At 36.1% G+C, this 14,101-nt stretch overlaps 1 protein-coding gene across 5 annotated transcripts in view; it reads right to left on the minus strand.

The window, feature by feature from the left end:
- Positions 1-14,101, minus strand: part of CD36 (CD36 molecule (CD36 blood group)) — a 76,288-nt gene that overhangs the window by 27,366 nt on the left and 34,821 nt on the right. For 3 of the 5 annotated variants that reach the window (XM_072759822.1, XM_072759824.1, XM_026006110.2), the window contains exons 2-3: positions 2,509-2,597; positions 1,838-2,044 (exon numbers count right to left, since the gene is read on the minus strand). In XM_072759822.1, the coding sequence (XP_072615923.1) occupies positions 1,838-1,957 (120 nt within the window). In that variant the 5' untranslated portion in view covers positions 1,958-2,044; positions 2,509-2,597. Of the gene's footprint in view, positions 1-1,837; positions 2,045-2,508; positions 2,598-6,196; positions 6,435-9,790; positions 10,240-14,101 lie in introns of those variants that run through there. The other 2 variants (XM_026006111.2, XM_072759823.1) reach the window with 2 other exon arrangements.

Raw genomic sequence — 14,101 nt, forward strand, 5'->3', positions numbered from 1 at the left:
ATGCATGGCATTGAAGATTTGGAATCTGTTAGCAATAGAAAAGCTAGAAATGCCAATATTATTATTGAGAAAATATAGCACTCCGATCTATATCTGTATCTATACTTATATCTAATGTCCTACTGTCCTCTCTTCTATACTAAGCCAACAGCTATAGTGAGACAATTTCATTAATTTTAAAACCGTTATCATTTGTAGCTAAGGAAAAAAAAACGGGAAATTGTACCCTCTTGTCATGAAAAACCAGATTTGAAATGAATGCTTCATATTAATTTGCCAATTAAGTCAATCCCTCAGTGAAATAAAATGGTATTTATTTAAATTCACAGTAAGAGCAAGAGGTCAACAGGGATAAATGGATGAGAGAAGTAAAGGCTTTGGCACTAACAGAAATTTCCATATAAATTGGTCAGTCTAGCCCATTTTATGGATTGTTTCTTGTTGTTCTCCATGATCTACTATGCTCACTAACTCACTTGAGCCATTGATATCTAAGCAGGCTGAGAGCCCAGGCCAGCACCCTGATTATGTTTTATTTGGCCAGCATTGTAGTAGAAAACTGAGCTTCCATGCCCTGGGGCAGGACACACGCTCTCAAGGTTCACAATCATCGTGTTCTTATGTTATTTTGTTCTTGGAATGTTCTTGGAACCTTCACTTTTTTTTTTTTTTTTTAACCCTGTCTCCAAACCCCTGAAGCCATTTGAATTTGCCACTGCTGGTTTAGAACTTCAGCAGATGGGGATCCCTGGGTGGCGCAGTGGTTCGGCGCTTGCCTTTGGCCCAGGGCGCGATCCTGGAGACCCGGGATCGAATCCCACATCGGGCTCCCGGTGCATGGAGCCTGCTTCTCCCTCTGCCTGTGTCTCTGCCTCTCTCTCTCTCTGTGACTATCATAAATAAATAAAAAATTAAAAAAAAAATAAAAATAAAAAAAAAATTCTTAAAAAAAAAAAAAAAAAAAAAAAAAGAACTTCAGCAGATCTGCTTCTTAGTCTGGTCTTCCCTCTCTCTCAGTATAGTTCAGTGAGTGTGAAGCTCATTAGAAAGAACCAGGGTGGGAGATGAATCCTAGTTTGCTGTGCAAAGCCTGCGTATTGAATCAAAAATTAATTTTTGCTAAGACTACAGGCAACCCATTGCATATATGCTGGCATGTGTCCTACATAACGTTTCTGAAAGTATTTTTGCAGAATCAGCATAAAGCTTTATAAGTAGGAAATGTTTACAAGACAATCATACATTATCACATGTATTGTAAAAAGCAGCAGTTCACCAAATGAAAAAGTTAATACCAGTTTCGCCAAAGACTCCTGCTTCATTATTAAATACAATCAATTTTAAGTGTGTGTGTGTGTGTGTGTGTGTGTGTATATATATGTATTCTTATCTATATAAAACTTTTCTCTGTTAACCAAAGCACAACTAATTTTATAATTAATACGTAATACATAATTATTACATTAATTATACATAATTAATACACAATTCTATAATTAATCACAAAACACACTTACTTATTTCTCATTCAAAAGCTATCAACATAGCCTTTAGACATAACAAAAAGCCACGATTTCTACTAACTGACCCGCATCCCTCTAAACAGCTTTTATCAGAATTTGGATATCATTCTTAAGACAATGGTGCATTCTTGTTAAATGTACGTTATCCTCTGAACATTCCTGTGTCATGTGAAGTCACCAGGGTTCAGAATCACCCTTGTGTCAAAGACACGAAGTTGCCAGGCACCATGAAGTATAGTAGTGGTGCACAGTGCAATGGGGACAGAAGGCAGACTGCAGCGCAGGGCCAAGAAATACCCTTTAGAACCCCGTACCTTCTTGATTGTCTTCTCAATCAGCATGTCTCCGACGGGCATCAGAATGCCCCCCAGCAGGGCGAGCACTGCCCCGATGACAGCGCCCGCGATGAGCCCACAGTTGCGGTCACAGCCCATTCTCTTATGCAGGGAAAAAAATTCAGGTTCAGCACCTGCTGCTCTCAGACTCCCAGGTCTGATGAGGTGGTTTCCAGAGGTCTGGGTCTAGCATGAGAAAGAGATCATAAAACAGAAGCTTTAAATATCAGTACAACAAGATCAAAGTACAAAGAAAACGCAACTGAAATATCCCTTTGCCAGTTCCAAATACACAGATGCTTTTTCCTTTTGTTTAATGAGATGGACTCACCAGGTTAGTCCCTCCCCTTTCTTGCTTTTACCTACCTACCAGTGGAAGAAACAAAAGATACTATCATGTAGGGTATTTCCTCAAAATTCTCATCTTTGAAATTTTCTTCTATTGCATGATGAGTATTGAAATGTTATCTCCGAGAACATGCTTACTGTGCTTTCTCCCTTATCTACTGTCCCGGGACACCCAGATGCATCCTCGCCCTTCATCTGGCTTCTCCCCACACACAGCCACACACATCCTGTCTGTGGCTCTCATGCGGACTGAGGTCTTCTCTGTCAAATGCCAAGCAAGCATGGTGTTGTCTTTACTGTACCTTATTCACGAGTCTGTAGCAAGGTCAGATTTTATAGGAAATGTTCTGATGAGTCTCAGAAAGAACCAATTCTTCTAATCATTTGTAAGCTGTTAAAATAAAAATGCATGGTTAACTTGGGAAAATATATTGTCAGGAAATTAATACCAGAATGCGTCTGATGTCACCAAAATTAAAATCACTACTAAAAGAAAATCTCATTTTCATGAATACTGAGCTCTTGCCTAATTGTTTTTTTTTTTATATAAACAATGTGGAGAACTGAATAGTTCAAAGAAGTATACCTTACTTTCAATTTCGTGGTTAACAATGGACTTTTCTTTAGACCAGAGGTATGAAGAATATCAAGAAAATAACATAATGTAGAGGATGTCTAATTTTAATGGTAGGCATTGCTTTGTTACTAGCTTCAGAGATTTTTTTTTTTTTTTACATATTCAACTGCAGTATTGTTTATTTTTTCATCATGGGCAATTGCTTCACCCTAATTGTGTTAAAACCAACTAAATTGTGCCAGTGTGTATTTCACCTGGCGGATCTTATTTTTGGTGCCTGTATATACTATGCGGTTATTTCACAAAGATTGAAAGAAAATGATTTCTGAAGTGAGTAATTCTATTTAAGAATTTATTCCTTCTCATATTTGGAAACACATTCGTACTTTGGTTGTAACAATATTCTTTTAAGTGGGGCTGATCTGACATTGATAAACAGTCAAAATGTGCTTTTAGCTTATAAACAAATATTCCCTACCTCGTTGCCCAAAGCCATGGAAAACACAAGTGCTAAAAGAATGGAGACTACAGACAAAAAAAGAGTCACAAAATATTTTTGTCAGCACCGTAAGCTCAATAACAAAAATTATATTTTGTAATGATCTCGGATTTTCCCTCCACCAGCTTAGTTGCAACAGAAGTGCCACCTTTAACAATGTCATTAGCACTTATTTCCACTGGAGGAACTGTTTCGTTTCTCAGGAACATTACTTGCATAGCTAAGAAAATAAGGAAAATTAGACTTTTCCTCAAAATGGAGAGACGGAAATGTCACACAATTTTCCCATGGCAATTTTATTTATTTACTTTTACTTTTTCTAATCTTTGTGCTCTTCCTTTCCCCATGCCTTACACCTTGGATTCTTCTGCTGTAAATCATGATGCACTGAGCTCATTCACATGGAGGTTCCGGTGGCTAAGAAGCTTGAATACAATTAGTGTCATATGTTTTTTCCAATGTAAAAGGAAATATATAAGCCTCAGCAAGTGAGTTAGTTTTCCTTGTGGACTGGAGTTGGCTTTTTAGTAATTGCTTAGGAGTGGAGTGTGAAGAAAAGCTTTCCCTGCCCTCTGAAATCGTGTAACGTGCTACCCATCCTGGTGTGTTCTGTACTTGTTACGAACAAATAATCACAGTCAGGGTAGCTTGTTAAGTAACACCTCACTGGATGCTTATTTCAAAGACCATCCTCCAGGTCTCATTTGCAAGTTGTACCTAAAGTAGCAATCCCAATACAGAGATCTAACCTAGTGTAGTTGAGACTAGTAGACTGGAGATTAAGCCCAAACCTGATTTGCGACTCTTGCCAGGTGACTACGAGCAAACCACCTAATCTCTCAATACTTCAGTTTCCTCATGTGTAAAATCAGATGCCAAGATGAGATCAGCAGTTTTAAATTTAAGTAGCTCAACTGGTTCTTGAGATTCTAACACGGAAGACAAATGGGCAGAGTGACTATAGAGGACAATGGTCGTGGGTGCCCTGGCATCTTGGTTCTCAGCTTGGTCTCCCCACTCCCACCTGATATCTCCTTTCCACTTTTAGGAAGCTCTAGGAGAATCTCTATAGAAATCAATGGCTCTGCAAACCCATTTAAAAATTGGCATAGGAAGTCCCCAGAGTGAAATTGCAGTTTTCTTTTTTTTTTTTAATTAATTTTTATTGGTGTTCAATTTACCAACATACAGAAAAACACCCAGTGCTCATCCCGTCAAGTGTCCACCTCAGTGCCCGTCACCCATTCCCCTCCAACACCCGCCCTGCTCCCCCCTTCCACCACCCCTAGTTCGTTTCCCCGAGTTAGGAGTCTTTATGTTCTGTCTCCCTTCCTGGTATTTCCCAACATTTCTTCTCCCTTCCTTTATATTCCCTTTCACTATTATTTATATTCCCCAAATGAATGAGAACATACACTGCTTGTCCTTCTCCGATTGACTTATTTCTTTATATAACATCCTGAATCTGTTTAACAGGACAACTCAAATATTAAGTCATCCCTTTTGGAAAGTTATTTTATGTTTGGTATAAACGTCACTAAACATCTTCACTAATAATGTCATTTGCAACTCTGATGGATGGACATAAAAGGATTAAAAAATGACAATTCTATTGTTGCTAAAATAGATATATGTGCACAGATTTGCCCTTCTCCAAACTCTATGCCATAACCTAGTCATGAATCTGATGTTTTACAGAATTATTCTCTTTTATTCAAGCAGCCCATGTACTACAGCGAAGAGTTTCTGCAAAGGGCAGAGAGTCCCAAGAATGTCCACTGGAAGACCTAGCAGACAGCATATGTTGTCCAGTGCCTCCCTCACTAAACCTGGAAACTCATTATTATTACTTCTAAGGACCCAGAGCCCCAGAGACGTCATATGTTGTCCAGTGCCTCCCTCACTGGACAGAGCCCCAGACAGCATATGTTGTCCAGTGCTTCCCTCACTAAACCTGGAAACTCATTATTATTACTTCTAAGGACCCAGAGCCCCAGAGATGTCAAGTAATGGGCATGCCTGGATCCTGCCTAGGCTCTGTCTGCTGTAAATTTAAAACTGAAGTGAGATAGTACATCTATTCCACTGCTGTTGAGTTAAGTTCATCAGAAAACACAAGGGCCAAGTAATTTATCTGGTTGAACCTCATGGTTAGACAGTTATTGGGATAACACTGGTCTGGGTGATATAGCTGCAAGTAATAATCTAACATTACTTCACACACATACCAATACTTTTAAGACAGACTGAGTTTATGCACTTTTTTTTCTCAAACATTTCAAAACAAACATTTCAAAAAAATGTTGTAAGTTTCCAACATTTTCCCCCAAATAATAGGCAAGATATTTGACATTACTTGGGTTCATTTATTTTCCTTTAGTGCCTTGACACCATAATAGGTATTGTTATTCCACTCATACTTTAACCTTATGTTTCCTATTATAAAATTAAAATTAGTTTTATTCACCTGAGGCAAAGGAGGGCAAACACATTGTGTTAGACACACACTGAGTACATAAGAGAAAAGTCCAAGTTATAGCATTCTATTCAACAGTTTTTCCACCCATGTTTATCTTCAGGAAAAAAAAAAAAGGCATAGTTTGTCCCCACTCTTCTCTCACATTTAGCTCGGGCATGTAAAATTTGTGTCTAGCACACTTGGTTTTCTTCATAACATAGTTCCTTACATATTAAAGTAGTAATTGATTTCACTTGCTAACTTTGGAATATATTTTATTATTTATTATTATTTCTCCATCATTAGAATAGATGAGACGTTGATATCTGCAATAATTTACTTCTTGCTTGAAGTACACAAATTTAGAAAGCAAAGAATAATCACAAGTTCAGGAAGGAAAACTAATGGTTGAGACTCGTATAAAGAAAAGAAGGTGTATTTAAAAATATCACATACCTTTCTTGAGTCTATAGGGAGATCAGCTGTATCCTATCAGTCTACAGATTACAAATCCTATTCCTTTTGTAGAATTTGTAAGTGTATCTTATTCCCTTGGGTTATCTTTGAAAGAAGGAAGAAGAATACAATTTTTCTTTTTATTTTCTTGGTAAACCAATTAAGGGTTTCCAGAATGACCTTAACAAGCATTACACCTTTTCACTATGTTGGAAGCCTGATGATAGAAACTTGAGAGACTGAGCTATAGGAAGCCTCTCCAATAAATAGGTCAGAAAATCAGAAAACTTCCCAGAGGATCTATAATTCTTCCCATGTGTGGATAAAGCTGTGTTCCTTGCGAAACTCCACCCGGAGAAGGCATGGCCTAGAGGTAAAATTTCTTGGGATGTGAACTGCAAAACTTGAAAAAGCTTCAGATTACAAGAGTATTTGTACTGTAAAAGAATGCCAGGACCTGCATGACATTTTCTTACTCATGAGTGAGTATCTCAGATTTCCTATTCTATCATAAACCTTCTTTGCACATTTCCTTAGAATAGAAAACCAGACCACACACTTCTGCTTTCAGACACACACACACACACACACACACACACACACACACAGTTCTTTTGATACACAGCCTTCCTCACCTAATAAATAGAGTATCTGCCCATAAAACCCATTTTTGGAGACTTGAGGGGGGAGTGATTAATTCAACAGATTGGATATGAACAATGAAAGCTTTTAAAATTAAATTCCTTTTGACACTCTTACCCTACACTATGCCTGCATGTGTTTGCATGCCATGATTTCTGAGACATGAGTATGATGCAGAATCAAATCCAAGTTAGTTGCAATGGGTGTAAATCAATAGTTTAAATCTGTTTATGCTTCATCATGTGGAAACAGAAGGTTATTAGATCAGTACTTTATAAACTTCTATTTAGAGATAGAATTCTTTACATGCAATTCCACTATACAAACATAGCTAAAAGAAAAGCTATTCTGGTAAAAGGGGGCAAGAACTGTGGCCCTTTCCCCTTCCTGTCATACTTCACTTGGGCTCTGAGTCATCCGCACAGAACTGTAGAGCTCTGCAGAAAATACTTACATAACTAGATGAGAAGTTCTCCAACATCTTTTCTTATTGAAGTTACCACAATCCTTTTCGTATGTACATTTCTATCCTATTAGAATATGTGGAGGTAGGGGCACTTGGGTGGCTCAGTCGATTCCATGTCCAACTCTTGGTTTCAGCTCAGGTCATGATCTCAGGGTTGTGGGATCAAGGCCCACATCAGGTTCTATGCTCAGTGGGGAGTCTGCTTGGGATTCTCTCTGTTCTTCCCCTTCTGCCCTCCCCATAATATATTATTATAAATAAATAAACCTTTAAAAAGATTATGTGGACATAAAAATATGTAATAGGAAAAAATGTATAAACATCTATAATATGAAATGATACATATCATTAATTATACTTTTCAAATATTACAATTTAAAACTCGTTTTGGTGGCAGTTTTAAAACAATAAGTACATTGGACTTCATATGTCATACCAAGGATCCTTCTAGAAATAAGCCTATCTTTTGGAGTACTTGATTATAGGGATTACTAGAAGTTTGAAATGATTCTCTTAGAGTCATGTCAGTTTAAATAGGATTGTCTAGAGCTTTTCTTGATCTTTGAACTTCAGAAGGAATGTTATATTTTTCCTCTCTCAAATTGTATTACAAACAATATAATGCCATGTGGTTTGTGATGGTTCAGATTCTGGACTTTGAAGTCAAATGATTTAGGTTTAATTTGGGTCTTGATAGGATAATTTCTTTGTGGCTAAATTTTCTCTAAAATGGCTATATCACTAATCAAATAAGGTTGTAAATGTCAAACAAAGTAAATGAGGTTATATATAAAAATTCCTATCATAGCAAATGGTATTTTAACATGTTATCATGAAATATTATTTTGAACAACTGTACAGTTAAACAGTAAAATGTTATTTCATATTGGCTAAATTCTTCAATAAATGTACATAGTTTACAACAAGTAGGAATGATTATTTGAAAAAACGCTTCGATGACAATAAAATCTGATGAAATGATTTTTTTTTTTTATATATAGGAACTTAGAATATCATGCAACTTTAAAGGCAGCTGCTAGCTTAGGAGATGCGACTTAAAAGTTTGATCCATAACTTGGGCCAGTGACCTAAAACATCTTGCGATTAAATCAAAAGATAGCTACAGATTTGTTCCTTCAGAAACAAAAAAATCCACAAGATTCAAAAGTGTCTGAGTAAACGTGGCCAAACATTTTCATAAAAAAATAAGGGAGGCAACTATAAATTCCAAACTTTCCAGTACATCCTGTGCAAGTACTCTCCAATTGTAAGGATGATGTTCCTCCCAGGCTAACCTGTTATCTGATGATGGTGGATTAGATTCATTGTTCTGGTGTAATAATGATGCTGGTAAATAAAAATTTTCTACATATTTTTCTCTCATAAAATCCAATGGACCACTAGACTCTACATAACAAAAACCCTTTTAAAATTTCATTTTATTTTCTGAACCAATATTGGAAGTAATGTTTCTTTTCGTTTCAGAAGGTAGTACTATATTAAAACCATATAGAAGACTGAAAAATGCATGCAAACATTTTTAAAATGTATTTCACCACGTTTCCTGATAATTCCCAAAACTGTGTGAGATTTAGTGCAGAGAGTTTATACCATTTCCAGTATGAATTAACTTACTGTAGTTAAGTTGAAAACTTTAATTATCCTAGAACGATTCATCCTTTATTTAAATTTGGTGTCACCATTGAAGGAAATAATCTGCTGATATTTGTAATAAGCTTCCTACATGGCCAAAAATATTAATTTTGATTTTATTCTCCTGCCACATTTTATATAATTTACACTAATTAATTAAATCTAGAATCATTGTCTGGAATATAATTTACATTCCAAGTAGCAATTATGGTATCTTTGCTCATTAGCGGGGGAAAAATGCCTACCAAGAACATATCCAAAATACACATTGCATTTAACCATAGTGACAAAGTCGGGTTCACCAAAAATCAATGCAATTTAGATAGAAAATGAAACACATCAGTGACTCTGTCGAGTAAGAAGTAGTTAACTACAAACTGGAAAGTATTTTGACATGAGTGGCAAGTCACTTAAAAGAACCAATGCATTATTTTAATCTTATGGTGAATTTTTATTCCTAATTTAAAGTAAAATTCAGGTATAAACAGCCTAGCTGTACCATGAAAGTTTTACAATAATCAAAGTGGATTATAAATCATTTTAAATATCTACAAATAAATGTTTACAGACAGATGTAAGACTTTAAACATCAAAACATAAAATGCCACTGGCCATTGGACAAGGTTTTAATATTTTTTAAACATAAAATGTAGAAAGACTGGCAACTGGAAAACAACACAAACCTAATTTTTAAATAAAGCCTAATTGACTTTGAAAAACAGTTACAGCTTTTTGTTGAAGTTCTACAACTTCTTAAAGAGTGTTTACAGAGTAATCTCCTATCATTTAGGAGACAGAAATCTTTTTTGTTAAAAACAAATCATATGACTTACCTTTGAAAAAACTAAGAAAGATTTTTCAATCAAAAGCTCAAACATTTGAACAGCCAGTTCTTGGTAGGACCAAATGGTATTCTTCAGAAAAACCCTACACTAAAATCCTCATTACATAAAGTGTGTGAGTTTAAATACGCTTTAAAAAAAAAAAAAAAAAAAAAAAAGGACGTTATCAAATCCCAGTAAGTGGTTTGTTGTCAGAGAATTAGGAAAAAAAAAAAAAAGAAGAAGAAGAAGAAACCCACCCACATCACACTACTGGTATGGCTCTTACAAGTCTATTTTTATGGTCTGGTGAGGACCCATTACCTATATCTGAGACACTCAGCAGGCTTTTTTTTTTTTTTTTTTTTTTTTTTGGCCATTTTCCCATCCAAGTAAGTCAAAGGGCAGAGAAACAAAAGGCACTGGCTTGCCGATCTGCCTCTAATATATTCTATTTTCCTGCATAACTGTTATTCCAGACGATGAACAGGGTCTGGGGGTGGAAAGTGTAAATTGGGAAGAATTAGCAGTCTCACTTCCTTGTCGTAATTTAGCTTGCAAAATTCCATGAGGTTTCAATAAAATGCACTTCTCTATACAGTTTTGATCTGAAGTATACGAAGACTAAAGATTTTGAAAACAATTGGAGACACTGTCAATCAACAAGGATGACAAACGGACTTTAGAAAAGGAAATAGCATATTGTTCTAACTGCAAATTCTTAACTGTTTATTACTTTCTGTTAATTTTCCAGGAGTTTCATGAGCACAGCAAAATACTGCTATGAAAACAAAAAAAGTAAATTTCCCTTCAATTTCTTCTGCCAAAATATAACTATTAAATAACATTGAAATAGAATTACATTTAAGATGACCTTTTCACGTAAAAAGGTATTTACTCCAGGTACTTCAAAAGAAAGGCATTCTTTTAAAAATCCCATAAAAATAGAAGGTCTTGGCGGGCGGGGGTGGGGTGGAGGTCATCTTACAGAGAAATTCTCAAAATCATGGAAGGCAGATCAAGATCTTTACAATGTTAAACTGTCATCTGCCAGACAGGCCAGCTGAATAGATGCCTCTAAGACAACCTTGAAATAAAGCAAGCTAACAATAACAGGCAGAAATATATTTAGTTCATTAGATCATATTTAAATAAGTCCTCTTCATTGGACTGCCTGTGTTAATTCCTCCTGAGAGCGCGGTGAATCTTTTTAGTTGTTAATATTACAGTACAACTGGAAAGGAATCTGAAATACTCTTTTCCCCTCATGCATTGTTTACTTTTTCCAAGGTATTTTTACTGACACATGTATTTCAAAATTAATGCTTAGGTATTAAAACTTGAGATATACTGGGATTTTTTTTTTTTTCAAATTTTAGACCACTTAGCTAGGATAAAGGAGAAATGAACTTGTACAATCTTCTTGTGATTTATGCTTTTCGTTTCCAAAGAAGAGCTTAGAAATTTCAGGTAACTTAAAAAGGGGATTCCTCTAAACCGTGACCATTTATCTTGACTGCATTAGTGAAGAGGTAATAAGGGGCTGTTTTAAGAAATATTCTGATTAAGAATGTCTGTTTTATTGTATTTTAGCTGCTTGGATCTATTTCTTCTCAACTTTAATTCTCACATATCTCCCCCGCCCCCCGCATGACAATACAGAAATAGCTCACCGACACAGGAGTTGAGATAGTACCTATTTTAAAGAGCAAATTTTAAACATATTGAAAGCATAGTTAAATTATGAGGAAAGCATAAACACTGTTTGAGAAAGATACTTTGGAAAAAAGACAAGCAAAATAGATGCTTTAAGCTGACACTGAACTTACTTGGATCACTCATCAGTAGCCTAATGCCATCCAAACCCTCTGGCTGTCTCTGGAGAAGAAAATGTCACACACTCCCAAGCAGTCCAAAGAATCAAATTTACATTCCCAGAGGCAGCTGTGTTCAATCCCATGGACAGCAGTTCCTGAGTAGCTTTCTGAGTCTTGTGTGCTAAGGCCCAGAAAGGGCACAGCTAAATAAAATCCGTAACCAAATATTTAGATTTGGAGCAACATATATACCTTGAACTATAAGGCAGAAAAGTGCTGCACCCATTTCCACATAAAGAAAGTTGAGGCTTTCCTTTTGGGAAAAGAATATGTACCCGCAGTATTTTGAAGGGATATATTTTATGTGAGAGTACACCTTGCCTTATGTAAATCCACTATAGCACTAGATGAATCTAGTATAATGAAGGATAAAACTTTCAGCAAAGTAAAGTCAGCTTAGGCATCATTCTTTGGGATTTTTTTTTTTTTTTTTTTGTCAGAGACAACAGAGTTTGGAATCAGACAAGTGAATTCTGATATTACTGGGCACTGGTTGTATCAAGGGGGGGTTGGTAGTTAAAGGATTACTTACTCTTATTCTCTTAATCAGAAAATGGATGAAACTAAGTAAGAGGATGGTAATAACTAAATGAGAGAGTTGTGTCAACACAACTCGCTTTGACAGGGGCCTGATTACTAGGCGCTCAAACTCAAATCCTTTCCATCAGGCCCCTACTCTTTTTTTCCTTTATGTTGTATTTTCTTGAGATTACATGGCACCATCAGACATTGATCTGGCTTATTTTTTTGGCCCTGATTTTGCACCTGCTGGAATATTGGCTCCATGAGGAGGGGGACATTTGTGCAGTCAGTTCACTGCTGAATCCCGAGTGAAGACTAGGCTCACTGCTGGTAACCAGTTAAATAAATGATCACATACAACAATTGTCATAACCGTAATAATATTTTAAAAGGAGTGAGAACTGAGGGCACCTGGGTGGCTCCGTTGGTTAAGTGTTTGATTCTTGATTTCAGCTTAGGTCATGATCTCAGGATCGTGAAATCGAGCCCTGCATCAGACTCTGTACTGGGCGTGGAGCCAGTTTAAGATTTTCTCTCCTTCTGCCCCTCCCCTTTCGCCCTCAAAAAAAATAAAAAATAAAAATAAAAAATAAAGGAGTAAGGATGGCCAGAAATCAGAAGTTACTATGGTGTCTGTACCACATTTATTCAATGGATTGTTTGGGATGAAGAGCATCTGCTTTGAAAGTCAATGGACCAGAGTTTGATTTTGGAGTTCATCACTTCCTAAAGTATGTGACTTGTTGCTAACTACTTCACTTCTCTTGGTTATAGTAGAAATATTGGCTTTTCAGAATTGTTGTAAAGATGGACAGTGATAATATAAAGAATTTAGCACAGAGCCTGACATAGTGTTTAATCAATACTTCCTATGGTGATCATTGGCTACCAAGCAAATATTTATTTTAAGGAATTTATTATAGTAATACAAATAATATTGAAAATTATAAAAGGTATAAAATGATGAGTTTATTTCAATTCCCATTTCAGGTATGTTCTCAACCTCCTATAGCTTTACAAATTTTAAATTTACATACATATGTGTATGGAATAATACATATACCAAATCATACTTTCTGCAACTTGACTCTTCTCAAATTATGTGCCTTGGAGATACCATATTTTGGATAGAGTTGATGCTCTTTTTTCCATTATTAAAAAATATTCCATAGTAAATGATGTATTGTCTTGTAAATAACAGATCTCCTATTTAATGGACACTTTTTTTTATTTGCAGTTCTTTGATCTTACAAAAAATATTAAGCATTCATACACAGTTTAAAAAATTTTTTGAATATAGTTGACACACGATGTTAGTTTCAGGTGTACAACATGGTGATTCAACTTCTCTGTACGTTATGCTATGCTCACAAGTGTCGCTCTCATCTGTCACCATACAAGGCTATTACAATATCATTGCCTGTATAGTAATTTTGTTTACCTGTTCTAGGACACCAGTAAATAGCAGTGAGTGAAATTTCTGGGTCAAACATGTGTATGGTTGTTTGTGGGGTTTTGTTGGGGGGGGGGGGGGCGGGCTGCAGGGAGGGGTGGAGTTTTACCAAATTTCTGTTTATACATCTACACAACATCATGTGAAGCTGCCTATCTGCACACACACTCATACTGATTTATACTGAACTCTGAGGTTTTAAAAAAAAATTTTTTTTAAAGAATTGTATTTATTCATGAGAGACACAGAGAAAGAGGCAGAGACACAGGCAGAGGGAGAAGCAGGCTCTATGCAGGGAGCCCAATGTGAGACTCGATCCCAGCACTCCAGGATCACGACCTGAGCTGAAGGCAGACACTCAACCACTGAGCCACCCAGGCATCCCAAACTTTGAGTTTTTAACAGATACTTTTTTATTGGTAAATATTCAAATATATGAAGTTTACCTTATTTTAAGTATGTTAGCCATTT

This window comes from Vulpes vulpes, chromosome 5 (assembly GCF_048418805.1).
Source record: "Vulpes vulpes isolate BD-2025 chromosome 5, VulVul3, whole genome shotgun sequence".
NCBI lineage: Eukaryota > Metazoa > Chordata > Mammalia > Carnivora > Canidae > Vulpes > Vulpes vulpes.